The following is a 22,736-nucleotide window of genomic DNA, read 5'->3' on the forward strand; positions in this document are numbered from 1 at the left end:
CCACAGGTACTGTATCATAGAGGATTTTCGGATAAGATTCTGCTAGCTTCTTAGTTTTTCTGTCCCAGCGAGCTCCATCCAGGAACAATCCTCGAATGTAGACCCCTGAATTAAGCAGACAGTTATAAAAAGATGTTTGGGTACAGAAACCAAATGTACTAGAAATCTGTGTGAAATTAGATCAGCTTTTCTTTTCATACACTGTTTAGATCATGCATGAGGCTATAGTGCAACTGAATAATACAGAAACCCATGTGCCAGTTTTTTGATCCAGTACCCCATAGGTGGTACAAAGGGAGTTGACACTGTCCACGTCCTCTGATGGGGGTAGCCCTGCTATGTTGGAGTCCTTAGTTGGAATGGGGCTGACTTTTATGCCTCCTGCCTCATAATCCCTGATTATAAGGTGGGATGGCTGTGGCTGTAGTTTGGCAATCTTCAGTTGGGTACGGTCTTTTCTTCATGTTCACTTACTGTAGGTACTTAGTAACTATACTGTATCCAATGCTCTCTGAATGTTAGCTGGCAGTTAATAGCGACTCAAAAACAAAACTCAAGCCAGGCAGGGGGCCTTTAACCTAAGCCCCACCACCTAGGGCTACAGCTTCAGCCCTGGGCCTCAGTAAGTCTAAGCCAGCCTTGGCGACCGCCTTAAAACAGGGTCATGACCCACGTCTGGGTTAGTGAAATGTTCTAAATACTGGGGCATAGAACTAAAGTAATAGGGTGAAATGAAGGACAGGAAAATTCAGGCTAAATATCACTTGAAATATGTTAGATGGTGGAAAAGTGTCTTAAGGCAAGTGGTAGATACTGGGTAAAGCACTTGACCAGATCCTCAGCTGGTGTAATTGTCATAGCTCCACTGAGGATCTGCCCCAGTTAACATAGTGTACGGAACAATCCTGCTTCAGGTGGTCTACTGACCCAGACACTAGGTAGCCTGAATGGTCTTGCTGATATTTAATTTGTGGTGTTCTACTAGGATTATTCAAAAGGTATTTTGTTGAATGGTGTCATTTTTTTGCCTTTAATGTGCAAGCCTCCTTAAGTGACATTAGTGAATCACACTGTGGCCTATATTTTCCGCGATTCTGTGCATTAAGTGCTTAATGCCTGTTAATGCCAGGCATGTCTCTACCTGTAACCCCTGAATAACATTTCCTACATGTACATCAGTGTAGGTGGCTAATAAAGCTTGTTTGTTTACCATCTTCTGGAGCATTTTTGTATTCCTTGTCCTCCAGCACTTCATAGTCAAACCCTAGTAGGTCAATTGGAATAGTGTATTTTCTGGCATAGTTCTGCTGGGCACCAGTTAAGAAGGCTTGAGTGAAGAAAAATCCTGAAAGCCAAAAGACAGGTGGAGTTCCATTTTCATACCACAGCTACAGCAGAAAAAATGAGAAAAAAAATGTACCTTGAAATCATTAGGAGGCAAAAAATAATTTAGAATAGTATTAAAAGACATATCACAAAAATTGTCTTTTTGCAGAGGCCACTGGTATTTTAGACAGCCAACAAAAACAGTTTTATCGACCACGTTGTCCAAAATGCCACTGGCTGCTGAAAAAGGACAGTCCTGTTCCTCAATTAGCTTTTAATGTGAGCATCAGTTTAGAACTGATTGAGATCACATAATCATAGCAACCTGAAAACATTTTAGTCAGACTTTGTGAGCCAGCAATGTAGAGGGGAAGGACTCCATAGTTTGTGGCTACTCCCCTCAGCCATCAAATTCCCAACAATTTACTGTAAGTACAGTATTTGGCCTGTTGGGTATTAGAGAGTGACCATTAAAATGATTTCCTAACTTCAGAAATTCAGTGGAAAGGCCCATCAACAGTATTTTTGTCTTATGCTTTAATAAGTGTCATATTGTTGTTTATTAAACTTCACTGAACACTGCAATGTTGTGTGTGCCAGTAACAGCTGGCAGTTAAGAGGCCTTTAGAGAATCCACTGTGAGCACCAACATTGCCCATCTGTCATGCAGGAGTTTTAATAGACAGCAGCTATCTTAATGAGGTGTATGATACATAACAAAGTTTAGTGATTTATTACATGCACTGATGAGCACACTGCTATCAAAACTCTTTATACATTCACTGTGCAAAATACATGTGTGTTTCTAGTCTCTTATGGTGTCATCTGAGACCAAGAGAAAACTCAGAGCAGAGTTGCATAATCAGTGTGTGCTCACCTGTAAGAACTTTAATCTGGTAAGAAAGTCATTCACATAGCTGCCAAGTGGTTTGAGGCTTGGGTAAGATTTATTCATCCACATTCCTGGAATTCTGCCTTTCAAGATGCTGCTTACCACTTCTTCTAGTTCAGAGGACATCACCACCAGTCCCTAAAGCAGATGTGGGAAGGAAACAGTTACCCTGCCTTGTCTGCTCAGACCACACCCCAAAACTGTAATAAAAAAAAAAAACCCTGTGCTCTTATTCCAATAGCTGTAATCCAAGTTTTAGCCACACCAAACCGAGGGAACTTAAAAACATAGGACTTGCCATACTGCATCAGATCAGAGGCTTCAGAGAAAGGTTCAAGATGCCCTCAGAGAATAAATAGCCTGTAAGGAAAGAGTCTTTCTACCCACCACTACGGTCCTGAAATGTGAAGGTTTATAGCTCTTCCAAAGCTCTAGTGGTCTTGGCAAGACTTACTACTGTTAGTCTGGATGTTCTCCTTACCAATATCAATGTTCCTGCCTTTTCTGACTAGTCAAAAGTGCCACACCTATGTCTGTGACTAAGAATTTCCTTTTTATTCACTTTAACGTCCTTTCAATTTTTGTAATGCCAGCTTGACCTGGTATTATGTGAATCCAAGTCCCCGCTGCATCACCCCTATGCCTTTCATTATTTTACATGCATTTATCCTGTCCCTGCTGACTTGTCACCTAGCTAAAATAAGGTTTGAAAAGAGATGTTGATATAGTTGCAAGTTCTTCTTCGAGTGATTGCTCCTATGCATTCCAGTTAGGTGTGCGCGCGCCGCGTGCACGGCTCGTCGGAAGCTTTTTACCCTAGCAACACACGGCGGGTCGGCTGGGCGCCCCCTGGAGTGGCGCCGCTATAGCGCCGAATATATACCCCAGCCGACCCGTCTGCTCCTCAGTTCCTTCTTACCGCCCGTGACGGTTGTTGGAACAGTGGAGTGCTACTTTGACCTCCACAGCCCTAGCGTTTCTCGGATTTGTTTGTTGTAAATTTTGTAAATTAGTTAGATTAGTTCATTAGTTAGTTAGGGGAAATTGGGGGGCCTAGCCCTTCTTTTCCCGCTCCGGTGCGGGCTCATGCCCAAGGCACCGGGATTCAAGCCCTGCTCGGACTGTCAGCGGCCCATGCCGATAGGAGACCCTCACACCTCCTGCCTGCGGTGCTTGGGAGAGTCCCATCGTGCAGATAAGTGCCCTATTTGCAAGTCATTTAAGCCGAGGACAAAGAAAGAGCGAGACTTTCGATTAAAGCAGCTCTTGATGGAGTCAGCACTTAGCCCTGCGGTGCCGACCTCGACCGCTCCACAGTCCTCCTCCGTACGGAGCGCACCAGCTATTCCTGGCCGGTCCGGTACCGAGACTGCGAGGACGCAGCAACCGGCACCGACGTCCCGGCACCGCTCCCTCTCTCCTATGAGGAAGCGTAAGCCGGCGCAGACGGCAACCAAGACTTCTGCACCTGGTCCGCTGGCGCAACCTCCGGCACCTTCGGCACCGACTCCGCAGGCGCCCAAGACAGCCGCTGTACCATCGACTCCGGCACCGCAAGAGCCATTGAGTCCGGTACCGCCTAGCTCCCCGATGCAAACTGTGGTTGAGCTGCCTCTCCCGTCGACTCCTGAAACTTTCTCGACGGCGAGAGAGCTGATTGCGCTCACCAAGCCACAGCGCATCCAGCCCCCGGCTCCGCCGGTGCGGGCTGTGAAGTCAGTGGGTAAGCCAGCTATCATGCGGCCTCCTTCCCCTGATGGAAGAGAGAGACGGTACTCCAGGTCCCGGTCCCGGTCCCGGAGACGCTCTCCTTCACGCCGGTCCAGATCCCGGCGCCGGTCGCAGTCCCGCTCGCCATCGCGGTACTGGTCGCACTCCCGGAGACGATCCCGGTCCCGCTCGCATGACCGTCGCTATCGGCGAAGATCAGGATCTCGGTACCGCCGGTACCGTTCTTCCCACAGCCGCTCCCACCGCCGGAATTCGCGGTCCAGGTCGACCTCCCGGCACCGGCACGGTCGATGGTCCCGATCCCGTTCCCGGCACCGTGACGACCGGTACCGTTCCCCGGTACCATCCAAGGACAGACCGGCAGCGTCAGCGGCGCAATCCCACAGTGCCTCCGCCCCACCGTGGTCGTCCCGTCAGCCGTCTGTCTACTCACAAGCGGGCAGTGTGGCCGATCCGCGTGCTGATCCTCAAGGCCAGGACCAGGGCCCCCCACAGTGGGGCTTCTGGACCCCATGGGCCTATCACGAGGCGCAAGGGGTACCTCCCTCTCAAGGGCCCAGAACCTCCGTCCACGCAGCACCCGAGGCTACAGTCTGCAGGCCGCCTCCCTTGCCTTTGGTAGAGGACCCTCAGCCGTCTGTGGTTGCCGAACATCCCCCGACCACGGAGACTGTGCAGGACGTGGACGAGCCACCACCTGACACCCTGGTCCCCGGACTGTCATCGTCTTCCTCACCAGATGAGGCAGTGGCGGGTGCGTCGTCATCGGGCCCTCCCCCGATCGACCTCCGTGCCCACCAGGACTTGCTTCGACGGGTGGCACAGAACATTAACCTGCCCGTTGAGGAGGTGGCGGAGGATGATGACCTGGTGGTGAGCATAATTGGCACAGAGGCGCCTCTTCGGGTGGCTTTGCCTTTCATTCGTACCATCCAAAGGAATGCAACTACCATTTGGCAGTCACCGGCTACCACCCCGCCTACGGCTCGGGGGGTGGAGCGGAAGTACTCGGTCCCCTCCACTAGGTATGAATATCTGTACACACACCCAGCTCCGGACTCGCTGGTCGTGCAGTCCGTTAATGACCGTGAGCGCCATGGACAGCCGGCCCCGGCGCCAAAGTCTAAAGAGGCCCGCCACATGGACCTTTTAGGCTGGAAAATCTATTCGGCCGTGGTCTCCAACTGAGGATTGCCAACCAACAGGCTCTCCTCAGTTGATACACTCATGACACCTTACTGTCTCTTTCAAAGTTCACAGAGCTGGTGCCATCAGACTCCCGCGCTGAATTCAGGGCCCTTATTGAGGAGGGTAAAAAAGCCTCCTGGTCAGCACTCCAGGCCTCTCTGGACTCCGCGGATTCAGGAGCCAGGACCTTGGCCTCTGGGGTGACCATGAGGAGGATTTCATGGCTGCAGGCCTCCACGTTACCACCGGAAGTCCAACATACAATCCAGGACTTACCATTTGACACCAAAGGCCTGTTTTCCGAGAAAACAGACTCCAGGATGCAGACCCTCAAACATGGCCGGGTCACTATCCGCTCCCTGGGAATGCATACACCAGTGACGCAGCGGAGATCCTTCCGGTCTCAAGCATACTGCCCGTTCAATCAGACCAGGCCGCGCCCAGATAATAGGCACAGGGGCCGGGTAAATTGGCATAGACTGTCAGGCAACCGGGGGAACCAGCCCCAAGCACCCCCCAAGGCCCCCCTCCCCCGGGTCCTAAACAGAACTTTTGAAGGGACGCCCGGGGGCGGCCCACCAGTTTATTTACCGGATCCTTCCCCGTTATTTTCCAACCGCCTTTCCCACTTCCTGCCGGCGTGGTCCCGCATAACAACGGCCAGCTGGGTGCTCCGCACGGTGCAGTTTGGTTACCGACTCCAGTTTATTTCGCCCCCTCCCTGTCCCTCTTCAGGGACCCCTCTCACGAGCAGTACCTCTTACAAGAGGTCGAGACTGTTGAGTTTGGGTGCCATCGAGGAGGTGCCGGAAGGCATGCAGGGCAGGGGATTTTATTCCCGATATTTCCTAATCCCCAAGGCGAAGGGAGGTCTGCGGCCCATACTAGACCTCCGAGAGCTAAACAGATATCTGCTCAAGCTCAAGTTCCGCATCATAACCCTGGGGACCATTATTCCCTCCCTGGATCCGGGAGACTGGTTTGCCGCCCTCGACATGAGGGACGCCTACTTTCATATAGCAATTTACCCCCCTCATCGACGCTACCTGCGCTTCGTCGTCAACAGTATACACTACCAGTTTGCTGTGCTCCCCTTCGGCCTCTCCACGGCACCGAGGGTCTTCACCAAGTGCATGGCAGTGGTGGCTGCGACCCTTCACCGTCGTCGCATACATGTTTACCCGTATCTCGACGACTGGCTGATCCGCGGACCTTCCCGCCAACTGGTAACAAGTCAAATGGCAGCGGTTCTAGGCCTGTTCCAAGAGCTCGGCCTTATGATCAACGCCATAAGTCCACCTTAGCTCCAACGCAAAGGGTGGAGTTCATCGGAGCGGTGCTGGATTCCAACTCAGCCAGACCTCTACCTCGGCACCAGACTTTGGCTTCCCTTGTCAGAGACCTACAGTCGTTTCCGACTACGACGGTGCGGTCCTGCCTCCGCCTCCTCGGCCACATGGCGGCATGCACCTTCGTGACCATGTACGCGAGGCTGCGTCTTCGCCCCTTTCAAACTTGGCTGGCGTCGGTGTACCGCCCGCACCGCGACTCCATGGACATGGTGGTCACAGTCCTGAGGTCGACTCTCGAACCGCTCAACTGGTGGCTGAACCCGGAAGTAGTGTGTGCCGGAGTTCCATTCCGCCCGCCCCACCTGTCTGTCACTCTGACCACGGATGCGTCGGCATTGGGTTGGGGTGCGCACCTCGGCAACTTGCACACCCAGGGCCTCTGGTCGCCTCGAGAGCTCTCCCTTCATATCAATGTCAGGGAGCTGCGGGCAATTCGCTTGGCGTGTCAAACCTTCCGCGCCCATCTCCAAGGGCGCTGCGTGGCCGTTTTCACGGACAACACGACGGCGATGTTTTACGGGGGGGGGCTCGTTCCTCCCTGCTTTGCACGGAGGCGATGCACCTTTGGAACTTCTGTATAACCCACTCTATTCACCTGGTAGCATCATTTCTTCCAGGAGTACAGAACACGCTGGCCGACCATCTGAGCAGGTCATTCCTCTCCCACGAGTGGTTAATCCGCCCGGATGTTATCCGCACAGGCTTCCAGAGGTGGGGCTTTCCCCAAATAGACTTGTTTGCCTCCAAAGAGAACAGGAAATGTCACCAGTTCTGCTCTTTCCAGGGTCGCTCCCAAGGCTCCCTATTGGATGCATTCCTCCGCTCCTGGTCGGGTCACCTGCTCTATGCCTTCCCTCCGTTCCCCCTCGTACACCGGGTGCTACTCAAGCTCCGGAGGGACAGGGCCCGCCTCATACTTGTCGCTCCGGCCTGGCCGAGACAGCATTGGTACACCCTGCTGCTCGAGCTCTCGGTATGGGATCCCATTCTTCTCCCCTTGTGGCCGGACCTGATAACTCAGAACTTCGGCAGGCTTCACCACCCGGACCTGCAGTCCCTCCATCTTACAGCTTGGTTCCTACGTGGCTGACCCAAGCGGAATGTGACTGCTCTGTGGCGGTGCAGCAAGTCCTGATGGAAAGCAGAAAGCCTTCGACTCGATCGACTTACCTCGCGAGGTGGAAGCGTTTCGCACTCTGGTGCGATCAGAAGGGTCTCAATCCTTTTGCAGTCCCTATTCCTACCATCCTGGATTACCTCTGGTCTCTCAAGCAGCAGGGTCTCGCGGTCTCCTCCTTGAGGGTGCACCTGGCTGCAATTTCTGCCTTTCGACCTGGTGTAGGAGAACGATCCATCTTTTCCAATCAGATGGTTTCCCGCTTCCTTAAGGGACTAGATCGCTTGTACCCGCCGATACGGTGTCCTACACCCTCCTGGGATTTGAACTTAGTTCTCGCTAAGCTTATGGGAGCCCCATTTGAGCCCTTGGCCACATGTTCCCTTCTTTATTTGTCATGGAAAACGGCCTTTCTCGTCGCTATAACATCAGCAAGACGAGTTTCCGAGCTGCACACCCTAACGGCTGGTCCGCCGTATACCATCTTCCATGCGGACAAGGTTCAGCTCCGGCCACACCCGGCCTTCCTCCCTAAGGTGGTGTCGGCCTTCCATGTCAACCAGGACATTTTCCTCCCGGTATTTTTTCCGAAGCCACACGCCTCTCATCGTGAGCAACAGCTTCACAGCCTCGACATCCGCAGAGCCCTCGCGTTTTACATAGAGCGGATGAAACCCTTCCGCCATTCGCCCCAGCTGTTTGTAGCGGTTGCTGATCGCATGAAAGGCAAGCCGGTCTCCTCGCAGAGGATCTCCTCCTGGGTGACATCGTGTATCCGGGCATGCTACGAGCTTGCTCGTGTACCAACTAGCCATCTCACTGCTCACTCTACGAGAGCGCAAGCCTCTTCTGCCGCCTTCCTAGCCCATGTCCCCATCCAGGACATCTGTCAGGCGGCCACCTAGTCTTCGGTCCACACCTTTGCTGCCCACTACGCGTTGGTGCAACAGTCTAGAGACGATGCAGCCTTCGGCTCAGCAGTCTTACACTGTGCCACGTCTCACTCCGACCCCACCGCCTAGCTTAGGCTTGGGAATCACCTAACTGGAATGCATAGGAGCAATCACTCGAAGAAGAAAAGACGGTTACTCACTGTTGTAACTGTTGTTCTTCGAGATGTGTTGCTCCTATCCATTCCAGACCCGCTCTCCTTCCCCACTGTCGGAGTAGCCGGCAAGAAGGAACTGAGGAGCGGACGGGTCGGCTGGGGTATATATTCGGCGCTATAGTGGCGCCACTCCAGGGGGCGCCCAGCCGACCCGCCGAGTGTTGCTAGGGTAAAAAGCTTCCAACAAGCCGTGCACGCGGCGCGCGCACACCTAACTGGAATGGATAGGAGCAACACATCTCGAGGAACAACAGTTACAACGGTGAGTAACCGTCTTTTACTATGGCTAAGGGCCCAAGGTGATGCAGGGCTGAGCACCCTCAACTCTCATTTGCGATCAGCGCACTCAGCAGCTTGTGTGAAGCGCCTCAGTGTTCCTCAGCAACAACTCAATTGCTGTTGCATCCAAAGCTCGTTTTAATTTTTCTTGCCACAATCACTAAATATCGATACATGTTTTTAGACAAGCTGTCATGCTTCCCAAACTCTTTGGCTGTCCCTGTGGGAGCCTGCAGTGACTTGAAGAAATCACATCCATGTCCCTGGATAAAATGGTCAAAAGCATCTAAGTGACTTTGGAACCTAAAAATCCTATTTTCAACAGTAACTTTGGGCCAGATATTCAAAGGTATCACTGAGATTTTCAAAACCACTGCTGCCTAACCATCTATGTGCCAAAAGTCCCTTAGGCCCATGTTTATGCTTGTAGACAGGCACAAAGCCCTTAAGTGCTGATGCCACTCCACAGCTGATAAGCGGTTCAGAGCGCTTGCACAAGCTGAAGCCCTGGCAGCACTCTGCCAAGTAGGCAGTCCAATACCTCCCTCCCTAGCGGGGCCTGAGACCACAGGCATGCTCTGAAGCCAGCTAAATGCAGCTGGGGATGAGTAAAGCAGGACTGTGAGGCTAGCATGACCTAGTGATTAGGGTTCTCAGCTGGGATGTGGAAAACCTGGGTTCAAATTCCTGATCAATTTGGAGCAGGGATTTGAACCCAACCCTGCTACATCCCAGGTGAGGGTCCCAACCACCAGGCTATTGCCTGTAATCCAGTGGGTTTTTCACGCGTTGAAGCTGTTCCACGTTGTATACGTAACTAGCCACTGGGCTAGCGAGACTGACTCTACTACGTGGTGGTTAGGGCAGTGATGTGGGCGATCCATTGCACTTGCCTGCGCCAATTAATAGTTAATTACTTATTCAAGGTGAAACAGGTTCAACAAGCGGGAGTCAGAGCCACCCACCCACGCAGAGCCGCTCACCTGGGAGGAAGAGATGAGTACAAGCCCCTGCTCCCAGGCAGGGAGAGCAGGTTTTCCATACAAAGCTCCCCCATCCCAGGGCAGTCCCCTGACCCCTGCGCTTTCATGGGGAGTGTTGCAAGCATGGGCTGGCTTTTAGGGCAGCTGCTCCAGTTTAGGCACCTAATGCCAGGAATGGGTTCACAGGTGAGACTGGACTCCAGCACCCTTCTCCCTCTGCCTCCACACGTTTTACTGTTAATACACCACGGACCCGCTGAAACAGGAGCGATTGAGAAACCCCAGACTTTGATTAGGGGCCTCCCTGAGAGGTGAGACACCTAAATTCAAATCTCTTCAAACAGGGACTCCAATCTGGGGCTTGCACAGCCCAGTTGAGTACCCTAAACCACTGGCAGAAAGGTTCCATTCGGTGTGAGGGTGTGTGCCTGAGACTGCCGCCTGGTTTGGACCTGTAGGCCCGACAGGTAGGGAAAAGTCTCATTTGCACATCCGGGTGGGGGCATAAGTGTGACAGCGGTGTCTAGCCACCTAGCCTGAGGCACTTAGGAGACAGTAACAGTGAAAACTCAAACACTTGGGGATTTTTATGGTCCTCCATGGTTAGGCAGCTGCTGAGCAGGGGTTCTGAGCTCACTGTCACCTCAATCTTAGGTGGACTTAGCTGAAGTGGAAGTTAAGCACCTACAGCTCATTTGGAAATAGGCCTTAGTGGCCTAAGTTGCTTAGAACCATTAAAAAAATTACCCCAGCGCTATAACCTGCTAACGCAGAAGGTGAGTGTGGCTTCTCTGCACTACACAGGACAGTATTTCCCTCTTCCGTTGTACATATTGTGTGATACAAATGTCTTACAGCCCTTTGGAACCTGGACTGTTGAAGAGCTGATACCATAGGAACTGCCACAGTGCATCAGACAAATGGCTCAATTCTGCAAAGTGCCATTAAATGCCACTGAAGCTGACGGCTCAGCAGTTCACAGGCTTTAGCCCCCCTACTAATCTGCTTTTTTAAGGTTTTTTGCAGTGCACCTTGATTGCTTTCTGGATGTTAACACAGGAGTCTCTTATTGTCTGCAGTAACTTGTTAAATCGCCCCATCTCTTGGACAAGTACAGTGTTCATACTCTGCGTGTAGGTGGTCGGATATCTCCTCATTGCGGCCTCAATGCTGAAGTTTGAGGGAAGTTTGCTCAGGATGTCACCTGCCACTTCATTAACAATTTCATCTGTTGATTTTGCACCAGCGCCTGTGGCTCGAGACTATAAACAGCCGAAGGTTAAACATGAGGTCTCCTTGTACAGACCAGTAAATATTTAAACACAGAAACAAATTAAATCAGTATTGTAAAAAATATTCTTATTGCTCAAAAAACAGTCATGGGATGAAACAATCACGCAGTTCAATGACCAAACTGGAGACTCCCCCATTGTATGTGGCGTATATGTGACACCTACAAAAGGCTTAGAACACTCTCTGAAACGAAGGACCCCTAAGTACGTTTAGGCGATGACCATTCTGATGACCTACTCCTTCTATAGAAGTGGCAAAGTGGGTTTTCATTCAGTATTTTGGTGTGTTTGGAATTACTCTAGAATTTGGCTGATCATAAACTCTAACATCACAACTCTCACCCAGGATTGTTGATAGTCATGAAGGATCAAGCCTAGCGAGGTCAAGAAGTGACTGGGCACAGAGATTGAAAGGCAAATCTTGCTCCCATTCAAGACAACACACCCAGTGACTTGAATGAAAATAGACTGAGCCTCTCACCCAATGGGAGTCTGTCATATAACACATTGGCAGGGTACTGAAGGAACCTTACACAGCTGATAAATGCACATACTGCAAATGTTTTGTGGATAAACATGGGACTTGCTGATGTAAACATGAAGATTTTTATATGCACTAAAAGTAAGGAAACTGTGTAAGGGTGAGGCCGTGCCAGATTGCTACAGTTCACATAGAACAGAGCACAGCACATGGGGGTAGTCAGAACAGAACCCTTTAAAAATATTTTCCTTTCAATTCCTCCCCAGACTGTACACATTATACACAAAATTTAGGATGCTGACAAATGAACGTAAGAGTAGCCATACTGGGTCAGACCAAAGGTCCATCTAGCTCAGTATCCTGTCTTCCAACAGTGGCCAGTGCCAGGGAATGAACAGAACAGGTAATCATCAAGTGATCCAGTCCTGTCGCTTAATCCCATCTTCTGGCAAGCAGAGGCTATAGACAGATTAATAGGATGTTTTTCAGTTTCTTCATGAGAACTTCAGTAGCTCTTTGATGCTGCAAAGGTAGCAACAGCTATTGTCCTGGGAGTAAAGCCATGCATATGCTTAAGTCTAAGAAAGATTGGGGTCCAAATTAGTAACTCATCTCCTCCTATATGAACAAAATGAAAATAACCTACAGGTTTAATAATGAATATTAGGTGATTTAAATTACATTAACAATACTAAGAACAATATTTAGGAATGGTCCGCTCAGCTAGTGCCCTGAGTGTTCTCCTTCAATCCTTTGAATTTCAAAGAAATAATCTTGTTTCATAATTTTGTGCATTGATGGTACAAACAATTAACTGAATATCTTCCACAAAATGAAGCACCAGTAGAACAGTGAGTTTTGTAATCACAGTGGGGACACGGCAAAATGATGTGAAACTTCCTGGAACACTTTTAAATATGGAACAGCTGAACAGTAAACTTAAGTAACGTGTACAATAGGTAAGCAGTATCTTTAATGTACTGACTAACTCACATAATGGTTATTTACATACCTGAGTAAGAAGAATGTTATCAAAGAGCATCTGAGTTTCTGACTGATCTTTGGTAATATCAGCATTAGCATTCATCCCAAAAATCTCTGGGGAAGGGTTCAATGGAAGGGTCTTTGTGTAGTCGATGTAACTTTGGTACTTAAAAGATCATTGACAGGAGGTTAAAAAGGGTCAGAAATCAAACAGGCACTCCAGTCTATGCCAGTTGCAGCTCAAACACAACACCCCTAAAGGCCCCTAATGTGATCAGTACAGTTTAAAAAAAAAAAACCCCAACAAAACAAGCAGTATCTCCTTCTTGCTGTCCAGTCGTCCTAAGCAAATAGATCATCTAGTGCCAGATTTACCAAATGCAATGGGCCTCAATTTTAGAGCAGAATTTTATTCTAATTAGTTGTTTCTTATACCATGCCCATCATCATGAAAGCTGAGCACCTCAGGTTCTGAGGTAGTGGCAGGATTCTAGCTCTGGCCTGTTTACACTAACACTTTTGAAACACCAAACATGCACTAAGGCTCAGCTTTTTTGAGATATTTCGGCACCTAGTGGAATTTTTCAAAAGCATCTAGGTACGTAACACTCAAGAAAAAAAATCCCACTAGCCATATAAATACCTTAAAAAAGGTATCCTTAATTCTTATGAATTCAGTGTTTAGATAGCACAGTAATAAGCACCTTAGGAATATCACACATTAGCTACAACACCCTGGAGTTACATTGCAGACTGTATTTGCCACATTTTACAGAAGTGAAAACTATGCTATTAAGAAGGGCTTGTCTACAGCAACATTTAGTTCATGGCAAAGTGTGGGGGTGGAGGGGAACAATGTGTGAGGCTGGGGGGGGTGACTTCACCCTGCACTAGCTTGCCATGCCTTAACGATCCATGTGGCCTCTGCTGCTGTGCATTAAATGTTCACTTTGGCTTATGGGTCAGTTCATTTATTTTAAAATACTTACGTCGCCTTCAGGTGGGGCAAAATAAAGACCACTGTTATCAAACTTATATTCTAAGTCCGTAACAATTTCAGAATTGTAGAATTTGTTTAAAATGCTACGGAGCGTGCGCCGATCCCAATCATCAGTAACTCTGCCACCATAATTGCATTCTCCAGTCATATACCGTAAGGCATCATACGGCAGCTCCTGAAACATAAAACCAGGGGGTCTGCCTGAATAACTGCTTAACATTTGTTAGCACCACTATACTTGAGCTTTTGTAATTTATTTGAAAGATTTACAAAATTCTCACTTTAAATATTATTTTGTGGTTGATGTTTTAGGCTTCTCCACCAAAATCCCCCCTTTCTCAGCCACTAGGCCAAATTCTGCTCCCCACTGTATGCAACTGATATAGTCAAAGGCAGAATTTGGCCTATGTACTTATCGTTGTACCCAACCATTGTTGGGTAACTTAAGCGTGTTATAACTATGCTTTGTCAGTATCCACCCAATATACACTGGGTATGGCCCCTTTCTGTACAGCATAGTAAGACTAGACCAAGTGATGCAATTAAAATCTTCATCTGTTACTAATTTGGAACTTAATCCTGCTAGAGTTTGATACAGAGGGTTTGTTTGTTTATTTATTTATTTTGCTAAACATTTTTCTCTTCCTTATGCTTTTACACTTGGATATTAAACCGACAATTACTGGAGGCGAGGCGAAGCTGGGGGGGGCATGCATGCAAAAGAATTTTCTTGATTTCTTATTGTAATTTCAAGTCACAGCTTTCTGTAAACTTGCACTTCTGTCAAAATGTGTCTTATGTGAGGCTGGAAATTTAAATAGACTCAAGTCTACTGCGAATAACCTGAAATCAATGAATGCATTTCACTTCAAAACATTTACAGCCAACTAGTCAGATAGATGTTCACTGTGGTCAGTATCTGGGAATCGTTCAAGGTTCAGCAATCAAAACACTGAGTCACCCAACTTTATTCTCCTATCGGACTAAGAAAACTCAAGAGTTTCATTTATAATACATATGAAACTAACATATACGCAAGAGTGATTACAGCCTTTTGCAAACTTTTTAGCTATGCAAACTAACTCAACCTTTTCAGAGATTCATCCATACTTTTTTCCAGCACAGTGTCACAAGTCAAGTCCAGCATCCCGTTATATCCACCTGCTTTTTAACTGCCCAGGTAGAAGCTGACCGAGATAGTCATTTGGGCTAATTTTAACAACAGCCAACTTTACTTAAATAAACACAAAGTGCCATAAAGAAGTTTAAAAACATCTGCCTTCTACACATAGGGGCCATAAACCAGTTCCAGTCTGGCACAGAGGGAAGGGATTTTATTCCAAGTATTTTCTGGTTCAAAAAAATATGTAGAATGGAGATGAATATTAGATCTCATACTTCTAACCACTACTGTGAAACCACAGAAATTCAGGATGGTAACTCTACAGCAATATAACTGTCGTTAGAGTCTGGGAATTGGTCTGTGGCCCTCAACCTTCATGATGTTTACTTTCACACCACTCTTCACTCCTCTCACAAGAGGTTTCTTTGTTTCATAGTCTGCCAGGATCACCTCCAGTATCAAGAGCTCCCCTTTGCCACTTCTCATCTGCCCAAGAGTATTTTCCAGAATCTGGCAATAGTATCTGCTCAGCTTCATCGGCCGGGAATAATAGTCTTCCTGTACCTTTACGATTGGCTGTTCACGGACTGGTCAGACCCTGAAGTCCTTTCTGCAGTACAGACATCCATGTTCCTGTTCTGCAATTTAGGACTACAAGGGTAGTTAAGTTATGGAATAGGCTTCCAGACAGGGCCTGGAGAATCCCTTTCATTGGAGGTTTTTAAGCACAGATTGGACAAACACCTGGCAGGGATGGTCTAGATTTACTTGGTCCTGCTACCATGCTGGAGGCTGGACTTAATGACTTCTCAGTCCCTTCCAGCCCTAGGTTTCCATGATTTTTTTTTTTAAATTCTGCAGCTCATTAAACGTATACGCATGCATAAAAATGCCCCTTTATAGACCGTGAAATAAGCCTATGTATAGGCGTTTTAGAAATACAATACTGACAAGTTAAGGTTCAACAGAACAGCATTTTTTTCATGGGGACGACATATGTACAAGAAGCTTCTAAGAGAGCGGCAAACAACTTCCAGAGTCAGAGCCTAAATGCTCAAAAGTCCAAGAATACTACAATTTGAAATCTAGTAAATTTTTAAAAAGCCTTAAAAATACTTTCAGATATTACACCAAGCTGTTGAGTTTCTCATCAATTTTTCTGATTTTACAGTTGCATTTTCCTATATTTTTAAATGCTTTTCTCTTTGCTGTCCCTGTCTGAAAGACTCACTGAAGCAAATGGGAAAACTAACAATACAAAACCACAGTGACACTGACTATAACACAAAGTGCTCTCTAATGCAATGTAAACCAACAGAAAACATTGAGAAAAGCTTTTTCCCTCATCTAATCTCTTTTATAATAATAATAATAATAATATCTAAATCTTATACAGAACGTTTCATCCACTAGTCTCAAAGCACTTTTCAAAGGAGGGTCAGTATGATTATCCCCTTTTATAGATGTGGAAACCAATGCACAGAAGGGGAAAATGACTGGCCCAAGGTCACTGAGCAGGCCAGTGGATCTCCTGAGCCCCAGACCAGAGCTCTAGGCCATATGAAATACTACTTCCCCTCACCCCCCAAGAAAAAGAGGCTCAGAGAGTAGAAGTGACTTGCCAGATTTACACAGCAGATCAGTGACATAGCTAGGAATAGAACTCCAATTCCTAAATGCTAATCAAGGCCCCTAGCTGTTGAACCTGCCACATTTAGTTATAATAATCTTTGGAACAACATTTTCAGACACTAATATGATTATTGTGTTGGTAGCATCTCTTTAAGGCCTTTGGGGACAAGATAAAGGTACGAAAGAGTGAAATGAATATGCAGCACAAAACCTGTTCCATTTTGCATGGAATAACATCTGGTTTGAATAAATTTGTTAGTCTCTAAGGTGCCACAAGTACTCCTATTCTTTCTTCTGAATTAGTTTCTGGACTGGTATGAACTTTGATGGCCGTATAAATCCCTGAAAATACAGGCTTATAACAGAAATACTGACACCTTAATAATCGCAAATAGAAATTTGTTTTTATGATGTACTATCTAGTAAACTTTCTTGTGCAATCATTTCCGTTAATTCTGTAGGAGCAAAAATTAATGAGAAGGTATTGTTGCATGCATTTACAGTGCCATACAGAGAAAAATGGATAACATCCTTCCTGTGATCCATTACTGTACCTCATATTGGTTCAGGAACATGTTCAGCTGCTGCACACTAATTCGCAGATCAGTCTCATTAAATTCATAAGGAATGTTCCAACCCAGTGGCCCAAATTTCCGTCTTTCTTGAGCCAATGCATGGAAGAAACAAAGGCCATACAGCAACTTCTTGAATTCAGCCTTTTAACAGAACATGACAATAAGAATATAATCCATAGAATATGCTACAAACACTTTAACTTCCCCATAACCCATATATCAGCACAAAGAATCTCTCTAGCACACATAGGTGTAGAATCCCCCTTTGCTGTCTCTGCACAACATAGACCCTCCACAGTAGTAACATATATTTCTGTTTTATTACAGACCTTGACCAGACACACCTTCAGAATTTAGCCATCAATTTGTAATATATATGCCTTTGTTACAAGCACTCATTTTAAAAATTCTCTTAATCCTTCAAGTAACCTAGAATCCAAGTAACCAAGTAATCCAGTTACGACTTTTTATACAGTACATATGAGCTGCAGCAGTGTATGTGTAATCCACACATAGTCCACCAATCTTATTTGCTGCTCTGGTCTTAGAAAAGCATTGGTTCTACTGTATTTTACATTTTTATGATCCAGATAGGTTTTGGTCCTGACATAGCTTTCAAAAAATCTTTATAGTTAAGAAGTTGTGTTTTTTAATTGAGAAAACTTAGCAAGGCATACAATCTCAATTAAAAGCAATTATCTACAGTTTTTAATTATAGCAAAATACTGCAAAACAATTTTAGGCCAAAACATTCACAAAGAAAAACCTAATTATGAAAACAGTAGGTGGTTTCCCAGTCTGACTAGTCATTCTAAAAAAGGCACTCATAATTCCTATCAATCAACCTGTCAAATCATTTGGCTCCCAGAGTTCTATGAAGGAAACATTTTTATGTTTAAGATTAACGATATGATTCTAAACAGCATAGGCCTCAGTTAATAATTCTGCAACAAGATTCCCTAACCTTGCAGATTTGTATCAGGAAATAACTTGCTTCTGGCTTCTTAAATAGAAAGGTGTATTATTATTAAATCTCTGCTGAGACAGAGTGAAACTGGTAGTAAAATAAAAATAAAATATTAATAAAATTCACTTCAGTGAAGTCACTATTCAAAACCAACTTCACTGCAGTGCAGGAAGACTAATATGGTAGTTTTTAACCCAGCAATCACATATATAACCACTAGGGTTTACATTAGCTGCTTTATAAGTAATAAAAACAGAAGTAACAAGGCTAATAATACAATACTAACAGGCTTCTTGCAGCTGTTGAAAAACTCAGGGTCAGAGATTGGATCCATCAGGTATGAACGGATAATATTTGCCCGTAAACCTTTCGGTGCTTCATTGGTCATTTTCACTCCATTCTGAAGGACAGAGACGGGAAAATTTGGAGATGGGTAACTGGTGAGCCAAAGTCGGAAATCTGGATGTGTTGTATCAGGATTCAGCTCCTAAAAGAAAACACCGCACAAAAACAAAGAATGAAACCCAATAGGAATAATAAGGATTATACGTGTCAATGTTTGTTATTTAAGCAAGTCAATCTGTAAAATGTGAAAATACACCAGTGTAATGTTTATGAATTACTAGTTTGAAGCATAATTATAGTGGTAGCCACAGCTATGTCTGACAGTTACCATTCTAAAACCACTTTATTTTACTCATAACTCTCTGAATCATTAGTATTTCAGGCTAAAATTTTCCACGGTTGGTCTCTATATGAAGGTAAATGATTATGGGATATATGAGTAAAAACAGTTCAGCCACATCTGAGTACAAGAAGAATATAAACAATTTGTACCTTCTCCATTAATGAAATATTCTTAAAACTTTATTTTGAACAGTTCTACAGTCAAAGTGGCTGATGGTAAACATCTGAAATTTGTATGAATTTGGTAAGATACCGTATGGTTCACAGGGAAGACACCCACTCTAATACCCCTTTGCAGCTCTGTAACCGGGGAAAGGTGCAAACTTCCTAAACATCCCAGTTTCTGCAAAGACGTATGTGCGTGTTTAACCTTAAGCATGGTATACGACTTTGCAGGATTGAGGCCAACATCTGCAGGAGATATGCTATCTCTTTCAGATGTGTGGGACAGAGAAAATGAGTAGGAAATCTATTTACCTCTGAGCAAAACATTAAATATGGTTTGTTTTCATAAGAATATTAAATGTGACTTTCAACACCAGGGACTACATCCTTAGCTGCAGCTGGGAAATACCACTAATGTATCTGGAGGAAGGGGGTAGGGTGGTTGCAAGCGTGAGGGCTACTCTAAATTTACACTCTGCTCTTTAGGGGATGCACCAGTTCCACACACTTCCTCTGGAAAGCACCTCCTACACCGGGAGTCAAGAGATAAGGACTGGTGCAGAACCAGTATGCAGGGATTCCTTTACATACGGGGAATCCTCAGGGATAAGTTAAGTAGGCTTTCTGGCTGCTTTGCACACCAGAGTGGATCTGAGAGTCAGGCACTAAGCTTTATAAAAGAAAATATGAGTGATTTTTACCTCACAGACTTTTTCCAGTGTTGGCATCCATGAAGTTGCTAGGTGGCAGTTTTGCAGAACTACCCAGCTGCCCTCCTTTACTGCCTTCTCTATCATCCGCATGGCTATAGGACCTTGGCCCTGTCCTAGAGACAGAGAGCTCAGCTTTGATCCACCATACCCCTGTACATAGAGAACACTTTTAGAGTGACAACATTTTATGAAAGATTATAGAAACAAAGCAAACACTGACACAATTAACATCCACATGCAGAGAGAAGGACAGATTAAAGTAACTGAGCAGGAAGTGGAAAAGAGACATCAAAGAAGCCAGGAATATCCAAAGGATCTCCTTGTACACTGCCCACACCATGAAAATCTATAAAAGTATACAGTCTGTTAATGTGCTAATTGGTGGTAAAGTTTCTTCTTTAAAATTCTACAAGGAAAATTCTGCCTCCCCTTCTCTCTTATGTGAAATTTAAATTCCCCAGTTAAAGAAGGAAACCATATGATACATAAAAACTTCATATAAAGATAAATATCTTTTCGATTCTAAACTCTTCATGGCAGGAGCATGATTTCTATTACTGTATGTCTAGAAAGCACCTTGATTATCATGGGTGCTGACATAAACAAATACCTAAAAATAATAATAGCAATTATACTTATTAAATAAAGGGTGTGTCAGTCTAGCAGTGTAAGTGGTCTTTGGAACTTGGATTGGCAGGACTAAAGGTGCTGGTCAGGCAGTGCATTTTGCCCTTGGTGTAAAGTAGAGTGTGCTTCACTTCACTCTGGTCAACTGAAAAAGTAGCATCCATGAAGCCTCCGGTCTTCACTGGGAGGGAGGTGTTTGTAATACAAAGGCTTGAGGGGACTGAGAAAAAGGGGAAAAGATGATATCCTGAATTTCCCATCAACAATTGGGAGGGGAAAGCTAAGCTTGTGACTCACTTGAGTTTCTCAGGCCTATTCTTTTTTAGTAAATATGGAAGATGTGATCAAGAAAAGCCTGAAAACTGTTTTTTATAGTAATACCATTTCATGAACAGGTATCTGATACTCACTGCACTGAAATGAGGATTTACACCTATACATATACACATTTCAAACATTTAATTTGCAGTGTGTTTTAAATCCAGCTCAAATCTTCTTTTCATTCCATTCCAGTTCAGCTTAATCTAATACCTGCCAGCCATTGGCTCTAGCTACACATCAATTTATTCCTGTACTGTAAAATTCTGAATATTTAAAAAGACTTCTCCAAACAGCTTATTGTTTGAGGCTGTAGATATCCTATTACAAACTGCAGGATATATTTACAGCTTGTTGAGTGGGGGATTTACAGTATGCCAGTCACTCCCAATAGCACAGAATTCTGACAAAGTAATTGCCAAGAAATACAAGTCTTTCATCTTACTGGAAAAAGGCAATTTTCTGGTATTACTACAATATTACATTTTTTATGAGAACTTTTTTCTTGTAACAATGTCATGTTGCTAATGGCTAAATCAAATGAAAATATATTTGGCTTCTGCGGTGTACAAGTCTACCCAAGACCTTTGGACAAAACTTCTTTACTACTACATTAGGTTTTGTAACAAAGTGTTTTTAGGTTAATATTTGCAAAAATTAACTTCAGTTTTCTGAAAAGAACTAATTAGAATTTCAAAAGATTTAAATCACTATTTTGACTCTATCTTCCCATTTTCTATGAGATTACATAAACTAATCATTTTAATAGTTCTTAAAATCACAGTGGTGAAGAAGATGCAGTAAATAATGAATGTGTCATTTCTTCAAATTAGTGAGCCAGTTGTACAACCTTTATTCATACAAAATATTCACTAAAGTTCATTAAGGACCACAGAATCTGATATAATGCATTTGTAAGAGTTCAAAAGAATACTCTATGATCTTACCTGACACTTCAACATTTAGGGTTTAAAAAGTATTGCTTTACATACATGAGAATGTCATCAAAACAAAGCTTAGAAATGTTAACATACCTGGTCATCAGCAAACTTGAGAAGGGCAGCCATAGGGTCTGCACCAGGAGACAGCACAAAAATCAATGGTGCACAGCAGTGGCTATCAGAAAATGCCTTTGACAAATCAAATGGAGGTGGTTCAATAAATGGACGGCCCAGCTTGTCAATGATAAATTCTTGTACCATAGGAATAATCTAGAAAAGCAAATATGTGCTGTATGAAATATGTGTGTTAAACATCAAGATTTGTCATTCTGAATATTTTAATATAAATGTCAAACAAGCTATTCCAATTTGTAAAATTATACACAGGAATAGTGTCATTGAATTCAATGTGTAAGTCTCAGCAGGATCAAGGTTCAAGTGGCAAGATTCAGGAAAGAGGAGGACTAAATAGTTTCAAGCAATGAACGATCTTATTACTGGAGGTACTGCCTCTAGGTCAGCTATTAGGCAGATTGCTGGTCAATGTAGGAAGCTGGAATTGCTACTGCTCATGTTTTATTCGTACTATAGAGAGGATTCCAGTTTCCAGCGCTAATCAGTCAAGCCCCTTTCACTAGTCCTAAACCCCAATCCTGTATGTTATTCTGCACAGAAGTCCCCTACACTAAAGTCAATGGGAAACTTACAGAAGTAAAGCCAAAGGTCCTGATCCTGCAAACACGTCTGGATGTGCTTCATGTTAATACCATGAGTAGTCCCACTGAAATCATAGTACTATTCATGGTAGTAAAATTAAGCATGTGTGTAAGGATTTGCACAAACACAAACTAAATGTGGATGCAAACATACAAATCACAAAAAAGTGGCTAATTTGAAAACAAATATGACATACATTTAAACATTTGCTTCTGAGTATACACATTAAAAAAGATTTTCTTAATATTTCAGTTTCATAATTGCCTGTGGCACTTTTGATTTGCCCATCTGCATTGTGCAACAGATAAAAATCTTAGCACATCTCCAGAGTGATGCTGTTTAAAACATATGCTAGAACATTTTAATATTTTTTCTTTTGTTGTCTTGAAAAGAACTGCAAAATATTTTGCTAATGCACTATTAAAGTTTAAACTCTGAAAGAGAAACTGTCAAGAAATGCAAAAGTTTAAATTTTTAACAGCAGTGTTAACTGAGCCACATTATGTACTATTTCTTTAGCATTTTTGATTACTAGTTA

The 22,736-nt window shown here is 44.9% G+C and overlaps 1 protein-coding gene across 1 annotated transcript in view; it reads right to left on the reverse strand.

The window, feature by feature from the left end:
- The window catches only part of DNAH7 (dynein axonemal heavy chain 7), a 248,353-nt gene that overhangs the window by 831 nt on the left and 224,786 nt on the right, over positions 1-22,736 (reverse strand). The window contains exons 54-63 of the mRNA XM_045031804.1: positions 21,575-21,751; positions 19,584-19,745; positions 18,317-18,517; positions 17,043-17,204; positions 13,723-13,908; positions 12,762-12,899; positions 11,008-11,238; positions 2,204-2,356; positions 1,211-1,388; positions 2-105 (exon numbers count right to left, since the gene is read on the reverse strand). Of these exons, the coding sequence (XP_044887739.1) occupies positions 2-105; positions 1,211-1,388; positions 2,204-2,356; positions 11,008-11,238; positions 12,762-12,899; positions 13,723-13,908; positions 17,043-17,204; positions 18,317-18,517; positions 19,584-19,745; positions 21,575-21,751 (1,692 nt within the window). The remainder of the gene's footprint in view (position 1; positions 106-1,210; positions 1,389-2,203; positions 2,357-11,007; positions 11,239-12,761; positions 12,900-13,722; positions 13,909-17,042; positions 17,205-18,316; positions 18,518-19,583; positions 19,746-21,574; positions 21,752-22,736) is intronic.

The sequence above is a fragment of the Mauremys mutica genome, chromosome 10 (genome assembly GCF_020497125.1).
Source record: "Mauremys mutica isolate MM-2020 ecotype Southern chromosome 10, ASM2049712v1, whole genome shotgun sequence".
Classification (NCBI taxonomy): Eukaryota; Metazoa; Chordata; order Testudines; family Geoemydidae; genus Mauremys; species Mauremys mutica.